This window comes from Peromyscus eremicus, chromosome 7 (genome assembly GCF_949786415.1).
Source record: "Peromyscus eremicus chromosome 7, PerEre_H2_v1, whole genome shotgun sequence".
Lineage (NCBI taxonomy): Eukaryota > Metazoa > Chordata > Mammalia > Rodentia > Cricetidae > Peromyscus > Peromyscus eremicus.
Genome location: NC_081422.1, coordinates 19,278,687 through 19,294,041, shown reverse-complemented (window position 1 = coordinate 19,294,041; position 15,355 = coordinate 19,278,687). Strand labels below are relative to the sequence as shown.

Below are 15,355 nucleotides of genomic sequence, written 5' to 3'. Positions count from 1 at the left end.
TCATTCCATTGCTACTTCCTAATTATAACTTTGTGACTGATATGAATTATAATATAAATATCTGATAGGTAAGATATCTGATATGGCCGGGCGGTGGTGGCGCACGCCTTTAATCCCAGCACTCGGGAGGCAGAGCCAGGTGGATCTCTGTGAGTTCGAGGCCAGCCTGGGCTACCGAGTGAGTTCCAGGAAAGGCGCAAAGCTACACAGAGAAACCCTGTCTCGAAAAACCAAAAAAAAAAAAAAAAAAAAAAGATATCTGATATGTGACCCCCGAGGGGTCGCAGCCCCCAGGTTGAGAACCACTGGTAAGGACGGGCAATGAGGAACTTAGGCAAAGCCACAGGTTGCACTTTAAGTGATAAGGACAGCAAGAGGGAGAACTAGAAGGAAGCCAGGACCACAGGTATGGTGATATTTTATTTGTATTGAAATGTGATTTTATTTGTATGTTAATAAATAAAGTTGCCTGGGGGTCAGAGCTAATAGCAAGCCATAGCAGAGCTGGGCATTCGTGGCACATGCCTTTAATCCCAGCACTTGGTAGGCAGAGGTAGGTGGATCTCTGTGTGGTCAAGGATACAGCCAGCATTGGAGACACACGCCTTTAATCTCAATACCAACCATAGAAGATCTGGAGGTCTGTACAAACAGGCAGTGACGAGGCGGTCATGTGTTTGGGTTTACAACCAATGAGAAGGCAGAACAGAAAGTCTATATAAAGACAAACACTCAGGAAGTAGGTCTCTCTTGGCTAAAGAGGCTAGCTGCAGCAGACAGTTAAGGCTCTTAGCTCTGATCTCTTGGCTTTCTTCTTTGCATTGGTTCTGTGTTTCTTATTTAATAAGACGGTTGGTTACATCTACACACAGGCGCACAGGAAACTGGATTAACGTGCAGGAAGGGATAGATAGACATTACAGGTCTGGGGAGAAGCAGCTAAGCAAGAAGGCTGGGACAAACGTCTTTAGATTTCTGTTTTTCTCAACTGAAAACAAAAACAGGATTTCCAGGGGCCTGAACTTGGCCTTCAGTAGGTTTCATGCCACACACACTGAATTTAAAAACACATGAAACCCACATGCCTTGGTATATTTAAGTCTCTGACCCCTATACTCATAAACTCATTTCCAGTCCCAGTTCTGGAAACTTCTGACTGACACCATTGGCAAAGCTACAGAGATTTCTCATCCTTCCTGGCACCTGCCAAGTTCCTTCCCCATGGAGGGTTGACTGTCTGACTTTGGCACACCTTTTGCAGAAAGACAATTTGTTGATGCATACACACAATTTCCTATTGAAATTTGCCTTGTTTCTCCTCAACCTACTCCCAAAAGATTGACATTGAAACAAAACAAAACATAAAATGTTACATATTCCAATATGGAAGAAAAAAATCTAGAAATGTGCAATTTTTAACAAAAAGTAGAAATCACTAACAAAAAAATAAGATAGAGCTATTTACCCGTAGTACCCAAGACAGAAGACAGAAGACGTATGGGAATGTACAAGCTCATGTTTGCTTTCATTAGGAAGTTTCTTTTGTGTTTGTAATATACTGCATAAATCCAATGTTGTTTTCTATCTAGACATAGGCATATGCATGCCTCTTCTTCCCTGGCTCCCTCCCTCTCTTCCTTCCTTTCCTCACCTCCATACGAATGCCATCACATGAGCCTGGTCATGTTTACTCTGATCTGGGCTCAAGGTTGAATGGGCATGTGCTGCAGATGGAAACTACTAGAAGAGACTCAGGGAGAGCTGTGACCCCCGGGGCTCCACATGCCTCTGCTTTTGTAAGAATAGGATGGTGGCATTCCTTGTGTATTTATTTTTACTATACTCAGATGCATTTGTGTCACTAGTGACTTGGAAAACATATGCTCTAACAATATATGCTGTACTGCTAACTTTATTACTAACAGTCTATGTCGTAGTAGTGCCTCCTGTAAATAACCTGGAGCAATGGCTGAACACCAGACACCCCATCACTACCATCACCACTGGTTTTACTTCTGATTTAAAATACATTAGCTTAAAAATCCCCTTTAAAATCATAGTACAGGCCAAACTCTTTTCCTCATTCTTAAGTGGCTTGAAAAGATGGGTCTATGGGTGTCTCCCTAATTTCTACCCTGCCATGAACTTGTTATTTATGAACAATTTATACCCATCAGTTCCCTACAACCATAAGTGACCAGCCTTTACCTCATCTCACAGAGCACATTGAGACTAGCTCTTTGTTCTCATCCACTCCCCATTTTGACTGCACTGCAGTTAGAACTACCTCAGCAAGAAGCCCCACTCCTCCATGAAACAGACGACCCATGGTCTTCCCCAAGTGGGGGTGGAATGACTCCTCCATTTGAGGGGACAGGGGGTCTTAATGACAAGCCAGTTTGCTCTCCAGAGGACACTGAACAAGGTCTGCAGACATCAATGGTTATACAGTTGAGGAACTAGTAGGGCAAGCCCAGCGGCGATGCTGAACATTCTGGAATGAATGCATGCAAACTGGTCCATAGCACAGACCCCCAACCCAGAAGGTCAGCATCAGCAGAGCTAAGACGCTTGCCTCACATGGAGTAGGTTTTCCCCTGGCTTTGAATCATGAAAGCCTAATGAGGGGAGCAAGTAAAAGATGATTCCGTTCTGCTCTTAGTGAATTCGAGAAGCAGTTAACCCTAGGATCACCTGAGCAATGCCCTAGCAGTACTTACAACACAGGAACACTTGATACATTTGCTTCCTTCTGGCTGAAATTCTTCCCCTTCTTGGTACTGCACACCTTCAAACACACAGCCTGGAAAGCAAGGAACTTGCAATTAGGACAGCAGATTTGACTCAGCATGGCATGATCCTTCCACTGTCTGATTACCGTCTCCCAGCTATAACCTCCGCCTCTACCCAGTACAGATCCCCTTTGATCACAGTATCATGCATAATTAAAAGGGGAAAATGATACAATTCCAATGATTGGCATGTTGGCACAGGTCCAGAAACCCTGAAGATGATAGAAAACAAATGACAGTGAAACTGGAGTCAGCCCGTGGCCAGCAGATGCGCTACAGTGACTCATGCAGGGAGACTTTGGCGCTCCAGCAGGATCGTGCTGACCACAGCCAGAAGAACGAACTCCAGAGAGGTCAGAAGAGGCCAAAGCAAGGCCGAGGGAGGGAAGGTTGAGATGAGAAAGAGCAGATGCCTCTGTGGGCGGCCCATTGAGTACCAGGAATTACACAGCCTATTCCTGGCCCAGCATGCCATTGGCTCCCACGTCACCTTCCAGTACTGCAGCAAAGGACCTCAGTCTCTCTTTCCACAGGCGAGAAAAACACAGCAGGTGATTGAGTTGTAACATGAACTCGGTTTACATGTGATGCCTCTACGGAGGGTCACGCACAAAGGCAATAATGGGCTGGGACAAGACAGGATATGCCCTATGGTTTTCTGCTCTACTCTGTGTGTTAAGGGGCTGTAGCCCCTGCCAAGTTTAGCTTATAAAGGTCCTCGCCTGCAGGAGGTGTTTCCTATTCAGAAAGAAGCTCAGGGCAGTACTTATTCTAAAGGACCTGAGACACAGGCTAGCAAGCAACTGAGTCACACCAACCATAGGACTGTCAGCGAATGGCAAGACCACTTCCTTCAGGACTTTCCCCACAGTAGACAACGTTGGAAGTAGAACTGCCTATGGTAGACTTTTGTGAAGGACACAGTAGTTCTCAAAACAATGTCAGAAAAAATCACCAAATGCTTGAAGGAACTGGTTCCTGATGAAGGAGAAGAACTTGCTCTGGCTAACGCGGCTCCTGGTTCTGTCCATCTTCAAGCTAAGTGTGACTCTTTGCTCAATAGAAAGATATGAAGATAAGTGCTGATACAAAAGCCAAGTAAAGGCAAAAGCAAATGATGACCCAGGGATAAGATCTCTTTTTATAGCTATACCCATAGCTAGCAATCAGCTGTCTCCTCGCTATTCTGGATGATTTTGTAAATCTTGGTAGCATGGTCTTCCAAGTGGCTGTGTCTCAGCACCATTCATAATGACAGATAATTAATAGCCTATTTCCAAAGGACATTTCCAATGAAGTGTCTTCAATCCTTCCCCATGTTTACACCTCTGACTCTGCATATGGCTTGCCACAACAATCTGTATTTGACAGCTTAAACAACAGAATTTAAAATAATTTTATTTCCATCACACCCACCATCCTTGAGCAATACTCAGACTACAATGAAGGAGCAGACAACCAAGAATGCCCTGAAATTCATTTCGGGAGCAAACTGCCCACGTGCTTGTCATTACAGAGGATACCAGTCTGATCAATGGCAGATGCCAGTCCTTCTGAATTACCAGGGCAAACCCCCTAAGGCGTTCCTTGACTGTCCCTATCTAGACATGGCTGAGGCTTCCCTGCCTCTAAGACAAAGGATGAGACATTCTGGAGATGGCTCCTTCTGAATCTTCCAGTTTGCATCTCGACCACGGTCGTTGGAATTCAGGAGAAGGAGCAAAGCTGATAGTTAATCACATCCCCAGGGCTCCATGGCTGTGCAGTAGTCAGGGGAGGTATGTGGCACTGGCATAATCATTTTTAAATATTTCCCTCCCAGGGCACCAGAGCCTGAATAAAATACTTCTCTGGGTATTGGTGGGATAGGTAGTATGATTTGTTGGTGAGGAAAGAGGAGGGATCTGATTCCAGCCCCATTGATGGCCCTTGGTCACTGAGGCCCTCATATAAGTGGGTCTGATTTCTTGTTGTCTTATAGACAACACTTTGTACATCCTTGGATGGTTGTGAGGACTTAACCCTGCGATGTCTACAAGAATGAAGCTCAACTCTCTCTTTCCTGGGAACTGAACCAAAAGTGCCGTGACAGAAAAAAGTACTCAAATAGGAAACTTCAACCCTGAAATAAAGGCACCCTGCCAACCGCATGTTAATGTTTCAAAGGCAGCCTGAAAACAGGACTATCTCCCAGTGACAGGGTATTATTTATATACAGCACAAGGTGTTGAGTTCCAAGGATCCCTTTTTATCACTACCAATATTACATTGCTCCTTGAGCGCTCCTGAGACTGTGAGGGGGACCTTGAATTGATTCTGCATTGATAAATCAACTGTCTACTCAATAAAACTATAAAATAATTTAGGAATTATTATAAGGTTTAAATCTATAAAGCAAAAATTTTATTTGTCCTGTTATCAGTCTCGAACGTGGCTGCACATAGAAATTACTTGGGCCCAACCAGCAGCCCACCCCTGGCACTGCCTTGAAGATTCAAATAAAATTTGCTAGGAAGCAGCCTAGGCACTAAAACATTTAGTTTTCCACATACAGTTGCTGTGGATATCATTCTGTATAAATAAAACACTGATTGGCCAGTGGCCAGGCAGGACATATAGACAGGACAAGGAGAGAGGAGAATTCTGGGAAGCAGAAGGCTGAGGGAGACACTGCCAGCCGCCTCCATGACAAGCAGCATGTGAAGATGCAGGTAAGCCACGAGCCATGTGGCAAGGTATAGATTTATAGAAATAGATTAATTTAAGATATAAGAACAGTTAGCAAGAAGCCTGCCATGGCCATATAGTTTGTAAGCAATGTAAGTCTCTGTGTTTACTTGGTTGGGTCTGAGCGGCTGTGGGACTGGCGGGTGACAGAGATTTGTCCTGACTGTGGGCCAGGCTGGAAAATTCTAGCTACATACAGTCTGAAGAATTGATCATTTGACTTAATAAATCTCCTGTAGGTATCAAAGGACATGCTACCACAGTTCAAATCACCTAGCACACTCAGAGGGGAAAGTATTCAAGCAAATCCCTGATCGATACAAAGCAGTTGGCTTATGGAGTTGGTTCGCTTCTAACCAGTTTTTTTCACCTGTGTAAACTGAGGAACTATCAGTTTCCCAGAAACCCTAGAGTGAAAGAAAGCTGAATAAAGACCTCTCAGGACATGAAGAAAACTAGAAGCAGGGGAAACTGCCTGTGGGGTTTCAGTGGGACTGACATGTAGAGGAAAGGAGCCTGAGAGAATCTCTGCAGAACTCCCCACATGGGGCTTCTGCTACATCAGAGGAAGGGCCAAAGTGTAGCCGGTCCTTTGCACGCTACCCCCACAAAGCAAAGAGCAGTAGTCGTGAGTATCATCACTAGTGAGGAAAAGGACTCAGAGAAAACACAAAACACCTGGCTGAGACTATTGGCCACAGGCTTAAGAGATCAGGAAAAACATCTCTCACCTCAAAATCCCTAGGCTCTCATGAGAGAGCCAGAGAAGACACAGGAGCCCTCCCGCCACCTGAAGGAAAAGCTTCCTCTGCTGTCAGCTCAGCAGAAGGACCCTCTCCAGAAAGACAGAGGGCCCAACTTGTTAAACCACACTGAAAACTGAAACCAACAAAACTCCAAACTAAAGTCATGTGGGACACAGCTCTCAGTTTTCAGAAAACATCTGGTCACCTCATCATCACGACACGCTCTGGCCGTGGTATTGCAATAGGAAACAGTAAAAAACATTCTGAACGCAAGCAGAGCCATAGACCTTCCTTCCAAAATAAGCATTACCTGTGGCCCTGAGTGGAAAGCAGGCCTCTGAGCTCGGGGATTCACAAGCCAAGACCTACAGCACATAGTTCCATTCATGCTGGGCACACAAGAGCCCAATAGACACTGCCACTCGAAGGAGGTTCCTCTCCAAGCTCATTACATGCACATATGTAAAGTGAAGTCCAGGCCGGGGGTCGAGGGGAATGACGCACTGTTGACAGGACACAGCGACCTCAACAGCGCTGTGCTGCACCAGGATGCCAATCCACTCCCCTTTCTTGAGCATTACCTGGACAGGTAGGGCAGCAGGCTCCTGGATGCTCTGAGGGATTTTTACAATAAACAACGCAGTGCACCTCAGACTCTGTGACAACACCCTCCTGAAAAACAGAATGTCACAAGTCAGCCCAGCATTACCACTTGAGTTACTCTTTAGGGGAAGTAGTGGGACAAATCCAAACCCCCAAAGTGCAGGATTGGCTGTTGGGCCTCAAAGACAGTGAAACAAATGAGGCAAGACCTGGCTCACCGGAATGGATGCTTTGGACCTTCATGTACATGTCCTGTCTCCTGTGATTTGTTCTATCCCTGCACTTGGGCTTTGGTCCGGCATGTTTCCCTTTAAATTTACTTAGGAGGACCTCCTTGTTGGCAGTGAGCTTCTGACATGCTGGTTGGGCATTCATAATTGTTTTGAGTCATCTGCAATGGCTGTGTTCTCTAACACTATTACTATGCTGCCAGCCATTAACCACAGACACAGAGGAGGATTAGGATTAGCAATTGTGTCCAGAAAAAGCACAAGTCTAGAAAAACCCTTACCACCTTCTAGAAAAACAGTTGCTAGCTCTACCATCTTGCAAGTGGTGCTTGGCCTCAAATAGAACCTGGGACTCAGTTTCTGGCAATAAATGAAAAGATTCGAGAAAATTATTTCTAAGTTCACTTTAAGTTTGTCAAAACATATAGTGTCAGTTCAAATGATGAAATCAGGAGAGTCAATAGCAAACTGATCTTGAGACTATGATATCTAAATGGCTATTGAAGCTTTTGGGTTTTGATCATGTGTTTCTTTTTTGAAATGGGTTCTCAAGTGTCCCAAGCTGGTCTCAAACTGGCAGAGGATGACTTTGAACCCCTGATCCTTCTTCTTCCACCTCCTGAGCCCTAGGATCACAGGTGTATGCCACATGACAAGGGTCAAGGGAAATACTTTTTGAATTAATTTTCAGGGTCAGTCTTTGTTGAGTTCCCTCTGTATTCTCTACCTATTTTTCTAAATGAATTCACATTCTTGATGGTTTGATTTGAGTTTGAATGGAGAACAGCATAGGCTGAAGGCAGATACTAAAATCTCACAACAAAGCCATTTTTTTTAAATGGGTCTGTCCCATGGTATCCAACTTAACAAGAGACATTGTATACTGAATGTTTTCATATCGTGCCAGGCTTGGGGGTGGCACTACCAGGAGAATTTATTACATCCTTTATCACATTTGGGGGGAAGGATCCCAAAATACCAGCAACAGACATTTTTAAAAATGTATTCTTTAGTGCTATAGCAGAAGCAATGCTGTGGGCTAGGGTGAATTTTCCTTCAGTAGCTGCCATCTAAATGGAGACCTTAGGGTAATTCTCAGCATATGTGACCTCCAGATTTTTTTCTTCTAGTTAGGAATTAGAAGTGGGCAAAAGTGTAAAATTGTCACCATTAGAACTCCTTTGGCACAGAATATAAGAAATACGTAGAATTCTACGCAAATGGAAACAGATCAGATCATCAGACTTGCTGCCACCTGTCTGGTACCTATTGTACCTACTGCATGCTGGCATCTGCTAGAAGTACTTTAATGAGTCTCTCTTCTCTCTCTCTCTCTCTCTCTCTCTCTCTCTCTCTCTCTCTCTCTCTCTCTCTCTCTCTCTCCTCACCACCTCCAAAATGGCTCTATCCCCTTTTCCAGAGGTGTGGAGCATGCACTGATTCCTCTGTTACTGATTTTGTGCCCTGGAGAAAGACTATAATTTTGCTTACTTCATAGCAACAGGATCATGCCCAAGAAGTGCCAGAAAGGCCCTTGCCTGCATCCTTCTATGATGTCCCATTCCCTAAGGAAGGAAGTGGGAGGCAGAAGCAGGAAGCTATCTCCTGCAAGTGCATCCCAAAGGTCTGCTTTCCTGCATGTTGAATGAAAGGACATCATGAGGTGTAAGTGAAGAGAAGGCATAAAAGGTGAGCATCATCTTTGGAGGGACTACCCTTTCCCAGATCTTCTGCTGCATTCCGCACTGGAGGATTTCTTCACTTCCAGTAATGATGTGCTCCTCTTCATCACCCATCCTCTCTGGGCTCCACTGATCAGCAGGATGATAGACAGTAGAGGGCACTCTTCATGAAAGGAAATATCCCTCTGTAGAGGCTTCCATTTAATTTAAGGACTATTTTCAACCATTCAAGACTGCAATATTGGCTCCCTTCTAAGCAATGTGAGGATCAATGAACCTCAGGACTAATGTGCACAGTGTTATTCAGGACTCCTTAGCATGCACGATTAGCTTGTTTAACAAACCTTATAACAAAGACTTCCAGAATACCCCCAGCAAAGACAGGAAATGTCATGGAAGAAGGAGCAGGGTGTAGCTGAAAATGTTGACAAGGATGTGGACTTTGATGTTATCATTGAAATTCATTGCCCTGGTGTCTCTGTGACTTGAGTCTGATTAAGTTCACAATCAAAAGTATACTTAGCGTTTAATGATTCAACTTGTATCTTTTTTACCTACTGTTTATTTCACATATAGCTTACTACACAAGACGAAAGTGAAATAAATAGGTCCAATGATCGAGAATGCCTGTTGTACACTAAAAGCTAGAGTGTAATAAAACCATGCATCAATTTATAAAATTTGGATTTCAGGAGCAAACTGTCAACCTCTCTGAGATGAGATCCGAGACAAACATCCAGTGTTATACTCACCTTTCAGTCCTCCTTTGACTGCAAACACATAGACCAAGGAGGGAAATGAGGCTTGGAATAAAGTAACAACATTTTCTTCATAAAAGAATAACTTTGAAGTTATTTAAAATTAGATGAACACTATTTTTTTGAGCAGAAGAAACATAAATTTATTAAGCAAAAGTGAGGAAGAACTCCAAAGGATGGGAGAGGCTTCAAGAAAAGGATCTTCCACAATTATTGTATTTTTTAATCTACTGTGTGTAGATGTGCATGATGTGTGTGTGGAGGCACTCATGTTATGTGCAAATGTGGAGGCCAGAGGACAGCTTTGGCGTCTGTTCTCTCCTTCTGCCTCACTGTGAGGCCTGAGGATTGAACTCAGGCCATGAGACTTGCAAGGAGAGCACAAACTCCACCTCCTTCTGAGCTCCATCCCCCGCCAAATACTGTTGACACAGTATTTCTATACGCTAAGGAAAGGAGGTCAAGAACTCAGGCTGTTTGTTTCCCTTTGGCTCATCGGACCCAGTTTAACATTAGAGCCACATAGAGCAACTGTTCACTGGGAATTAAACAAAGATCAACAACAGAGGACTCCACGCCTGCTGAATCTGTAGTTCTTAAACTGGCCAGGTAGAAGTCACTAAGCTCCCATGCACTGATTACTTCATTTGAATACAGTTTACAAAGTGGCTCCAGTTCAAAATCTTTTTGAATCAAAGAAGGACAGTGTATCTCATTTAAAAGTAGCTCTCTAACAAGCATTCATGTTTTGTTTAAGGATGATTTCACAGGAAGACACGAGATTCCCCAAGGACACAGGCATCTTCCTGGAGCTTTCCAGCTTCCCTGCAATGGTGATGTAACGGTGGACAATTCTGCTGTGTGTTTCTAGATACAAGTCCTATTCAATACCTACCCTGAGAAGCAAACTTCCTCTCTTCTAACAGGCCTGACCCTAACAGGGCCAGTTGTTTTGTTAGGTTTTTTCCCCCAGGGGCCAGTTTGCTAAGACCTCTGCCCCATATTACCCCACCATCCTACGTTGACTCATGTCTGTCTTCAATCAGAACCTCAGGAAGAATATCCAGCCTGGTAGCCAATCAGGGTCCTACCCAGCCACCAGAAGGAACTGTTCTTGCTATTTTCAGTCAAACAGACCCCTGATGCAGCAAACAGACCCCTGACACTGCAACCACAGTTGATGACCAGATGTCATGAACCAATCATAAAATGATTCCTGTACTAGTAAGGGTCTATACCCAATCACTTCAAAGTACACTTTACTACAGCTAGAATTCTCCTAATCTTGCTTAAAAGGAGCCTGTGAGCTTCTCTTGGGGTCGCAATTTTGCCACTTTGTCCGATGGTTTGACCTCAGCCTGCTGGAATTTTTATTCTCAAGAAATTAAACACTCTCGTTGATTGCATATGTGTCTGGTGGTCTTTTGTGGGACTTCTCATGGACCCTAACACCCTGCACCTGTCTCATTCTGGCTAATGGTACAATAAATAATACAAGGATGGAGTTGTCCCCTCTTCTCTTTCTCGTCTTTTAGGGGATTCACTCCATATTGTCTGAACGTGGTGGCTGAGGAGGGGTAGGGATTTTACCTGGCACTGTCGCAGGACACATGGCTCAGCTGGACTTTGCCATCTGAAGGAGCTGTTGTAGGTCCTTCCTTCATGGGTACAACCTAGACAGGAAGAGAATAGGCCAAGGATGAGTATGGCTCCTCTCTCTTTGGAACAGAAGTATGTCCTGTCAGTCAAGGCTAGCTCCATGGCAACGTTTTCTTTCCTACAGCACACATATATCTGCTTGGCACACAATCACAGTTTTTCACTACTGAATGCATTAACGTCACAGACTATATTTTCAGATAGAAAACCGTATACAATTCTCTTGGCAAAAATATATAAATTATTTTTATTTATGTTTAATCAAATATGAGAATATCATATCTAAAAATACTGCAATGAAAGGGGATTTGGCATGAGAGTATAAGAATTCAAAATTGCTGAATGTTAAGGCATATATAAAACATGGTGGGAAATATAAAAGTGTTCACTAAAATATAGAGATTGATTACAAAGTTCTAGTAACTACGACCTTCACTAAATCAAACCTTCCAAGGCTTACTCCCCACCTCAAAGAGCTATGCCTTCCTATTTTGGTTTTGTTTTACTCTTATGTAATAAATTTAAACAAATCTGAAATTACTAATGCATGGGTTATTACATACTGAGTTAATAGGAAAGACAAAATTCATACTAATTCATTGGCAAAAAACAGAAGTTAGAGGCTAGAGATCCTCGAGAAGAGAACAAACAGTTTGGCTTAAGTCTCTGGGAAAAAAGCCAAAGAAGTAACTGAAGAATATAATTCATTCAATCTGGATTCGGCGTTTACCAGTAACACCCTCTGCTGTGGCCTATACTTTCCGTTGAGATGAACAGGGATACACCTATTGTCACTGTCTCCTTAGAAGCCCACAAGACAGAGAGATTTACCAAAATACATAAAGGGAGAAAATGTATCATGAGAGGAATGTTAGAAAACAAAAGGGCTGCCCCTCTGCTACAGTGGTACACTTCTGATTACCTACTCAACCTCAACTACATCAGTTGATCTTGTTCAAAACAGAAAGGACTCACCTTCTTCCAGGAGTTCTTTCCAATAGCACCATGGCAAAGTGTTCTTAATTCATAATAACAGAATGATAAAGGGCTTACGGAATTTCCAACAGATGTTTTCATAAACTCAGAGTCCTGATCTGAATTTCCAAGCATCACGAATGACTGGAAAAGCTCAGTAACTCTTTGCTCTCTGGTGCCTACACATCAAATGACTGAAGTTCACAGCTGATTGGAAACATATCTGGGAAATGCTTTCACTATATATTTTTTAATTTCCTTTGCATGAGCCGTTACAGAGATAAAGTGTTCGACCACAAGAACCTTTAGCACACTGCAAATACTTCTGCCAAACCAAGGATGAATACAGTACATTTTCAACAATGAAAAGCAATATGGAACAATTTGGGCTAGCATAAATCTCACTGAGCAAACACACTTATGAGCAACGTGCCGTGTGCCTGTCTGATCTACTGACACAGGCTTGTTTGGATAATAAATAACTTATTCCAAGTGATGGAAGCAGGGAAATCAGAGAAGCAAATTCCATTCATGCTAAATCCAAGCAAACACAAAACGCCTGCCAAGTGGGCCAGTACAGTGGAGTTTCTGGGTGTGTTATATATTTTCATCATCTGGATTAAAAAACATAAAACTGGGTGATTTTTTTTTTTTTTTGCTACTATTAGGGCAAGTGGTGATCTTGCCTTTCTACATGGAGGGAGGAAACCTAGCAGGCTTGGGAGGAATGCAGGCCAGGCGATCCCTAGCAATGCCAGGCCATGTGCAGAGAGCTCCCAGGAGGAGAGTAAGGCTGAACAGAGTATTCTACTCTGAAGGGGATGGAGGCATTGGAACAAGCTGTCCACCATGCAAGGAACACAACAGTGTCTTTGGCTTCAGACAACTCTGTTGGGAGCCCAGTTTCTCCACTGTTTTTGAGCATGCAAAGAAAAACTGGGCAATAACATTAGAAAACCAGACCAAGGTCATATTGTGAGGGTCATTGTTTAACTTCCCTGTTAACATGTCTACAGTGCTTGAGTCCACACACTAGATTTCTCTGAATGATGGATAGAGATGGATGATTGAGTAGGCTCCATACATCTGTAAAATTCTCTGTAGCAAATACACCTTCTACTTTTTTCTTCTTCACCTGCTCTCCCTAGCATCAGCTGGCTACAGAGACTTTGGCATACTGGCATTAGATATATCATTTCACAGATAAGAAATTCTTGTGACTATGATTATTAAAGACAAGATATTCTTATTGCTCTTTGGGGTCCAGTTCTAAGACAAACATGTTGTCTTAGAGCAAAATACCAGTGAGTTATGTGAAAATTCTGAGAGAACTTTAATATTATCCAGAAATAAATGATCTCCTCTTGAGAAAATTTCTATAACAAATTCTATATGCCATAAAATTAGTGCTGATGAAAGAGTAGTTAGGCATTCTCTTGCCTCTCATCCAATTTAAAGCCTTATGAGCCATACTGCATTGTCTCTTGACGGACAGACTAGAAAGGCAGAGAAAAATCCCCGTCACATTTCCACGAAGGGCTTCTCTACTACCTCTAGCGAAAGAACAATTGGCTTTGTTTTATCTCCAATTAAGAGCAATACTTTCATAAAATACAGTAAAAATAACTTATTAGAAAAATTACATTTTAAAGATTGCACACTATATGAGCTTTTTTTTTTTTTTAATTATTACATGTAAAAGGCATGGAAACCCTGTTGAGTTATAGTCAGCGTTTCCAATTGTTGACTCTACGCGAGGTGTTGTGGGCAGCATTGTTGTCTATGGACCACCAGGGGCCTGCAGGGCACGTTCTGAGGACTAGTGGAAAATACATCCTGAGTGTAAGGAACAAACAGAAGAAACAATAAAAACTGCTAAATGCTGATACTCAGAATTAGAGGCAAACTTACAGATAACACAGCTTACCGCCTTCATCTTTCAAACAAGAAAATTTATACAGAAAGTGTAAAGTATTAAGTGTGAAACAAACTGCAGTCCAGGTTCCAGGTGAAACCCACGTTTTCCACAGCCATGATAAACTTTTCGTTGTATTCTGCAATGAAGAACTAACAGCCCAGGAAAAGAAAAAGTAAATGCCCTTCTCATAAAATTAAGTGTAACTGATAACCACTAAACGAAAAAGAGAAGCCGGCAGAAGAATGAAGGGAATCACTCAGAAGTCAATAAAGGAGCTTTTCTCTTTCTTCAAACTTATTTGTAAGAATTTTCTAGAGGGACATTTGTAAGTATCCATTGGTTTTCTGCAGACAATGAGCAGTCGTTGAGGTACCACAAGCTTTTGGATAAAAACATCACGGCTTCAGCAGGACAAAGTGATTATTCTCTGATAAATATTACCACAGTACATTTAAAGCAGCAGTTGCTCCCTCTTCCCCGCCCCTACCCAGGGGAATCCTGGCACCATTAGGAGACACTGCTAATAGTCACCACGGGGCATGGACACAGACCTCGGGGACAGCCTAATGCCCACAGGCCGCCGCAACACAGAATTAACTGAGGCAAAGGTCAAACAGACCGAGATTGGGAAACCTCAGTTTAAACCGTCATGCAGAGAGAGAGTCTACGTTCTTTACGTCTAAACTGAGCCTAATTCACCGGTTCTCAACCTGTGGTTCGTGACCCCCCAAGCCCATTGGAAAAGACAGATATTTACATTCTGATTCATAACAGTAGCAAAAATGCAACTAGAAAGCAGCAACAAAAATAATTTTATGGTTGGGGGTCACCGCAACATGAGGAGGTGTATTAAAGGGTCGCGGCGTTAGGAAGGGTGAGGAGCCCTGGCCTAACTGTCGCTTTCTTCTTGGGTGTGTTCTAGCTATTTCAATACCAAGTATTTTCAGAGTGAGGAAAAACTTCATAGTACTTCCTTCCTCACACAGACTCTTGTAAGGAAGCTCTGCCTCGTCATCCAGTCAACTCAGAACACACATGGCAACGGAAACAGGAAAACCATAAATTAATGAAATCCACACTTAAGCAATAAAACTCGTTTTTCGTATTAGCGGCAACCTTTTTCAGTGGCCACACTGTTCCAAGGGAGAGAGGATACCACACATTTTCATCATTGTTGTTAAAAGTCACCAAGACTGTAAAAATGGCCTTGGCCCTGGAAGGAGCCCTGGGAGCCGTGACTGCTTTCTCCGTCTTTGTCTAAAAGC

At 43.0% G+C, this 15,355-nt stretch overlaps 1 protein-coding gene across 1 annotated transcript in view; it reads right to left on the bottom strand.

The window, feature by feature from the left end:
* Window positions 1-15,355, bottom strand: part of Bmper (BMP binding endothelial regulator) — a 257,107-nt gene that overhangs the window by 188,795 nt on the left and 52,957 nt on the right. Inside the window, exons 4-6 of the mRNA XM_059266725.1 lie at window positions 11,129-11,211; window positions 6,847-6,937; window positions 2,721-2,803 (exon numbers count right to left, since the gene is read on the bottom strand). Of these exons, the coding sequence (XP_059122708.1) occupies window positions 2,721-2,803; window positions 6,847-6,937; window positions 11,129-11,211 (257 nt within the window). The remainder of the gene's footprint in view (window positions 1-2,720; window positions 2,804-6,846; window positions 6,938-11,128; window positions 11,212-15,355) is intronic.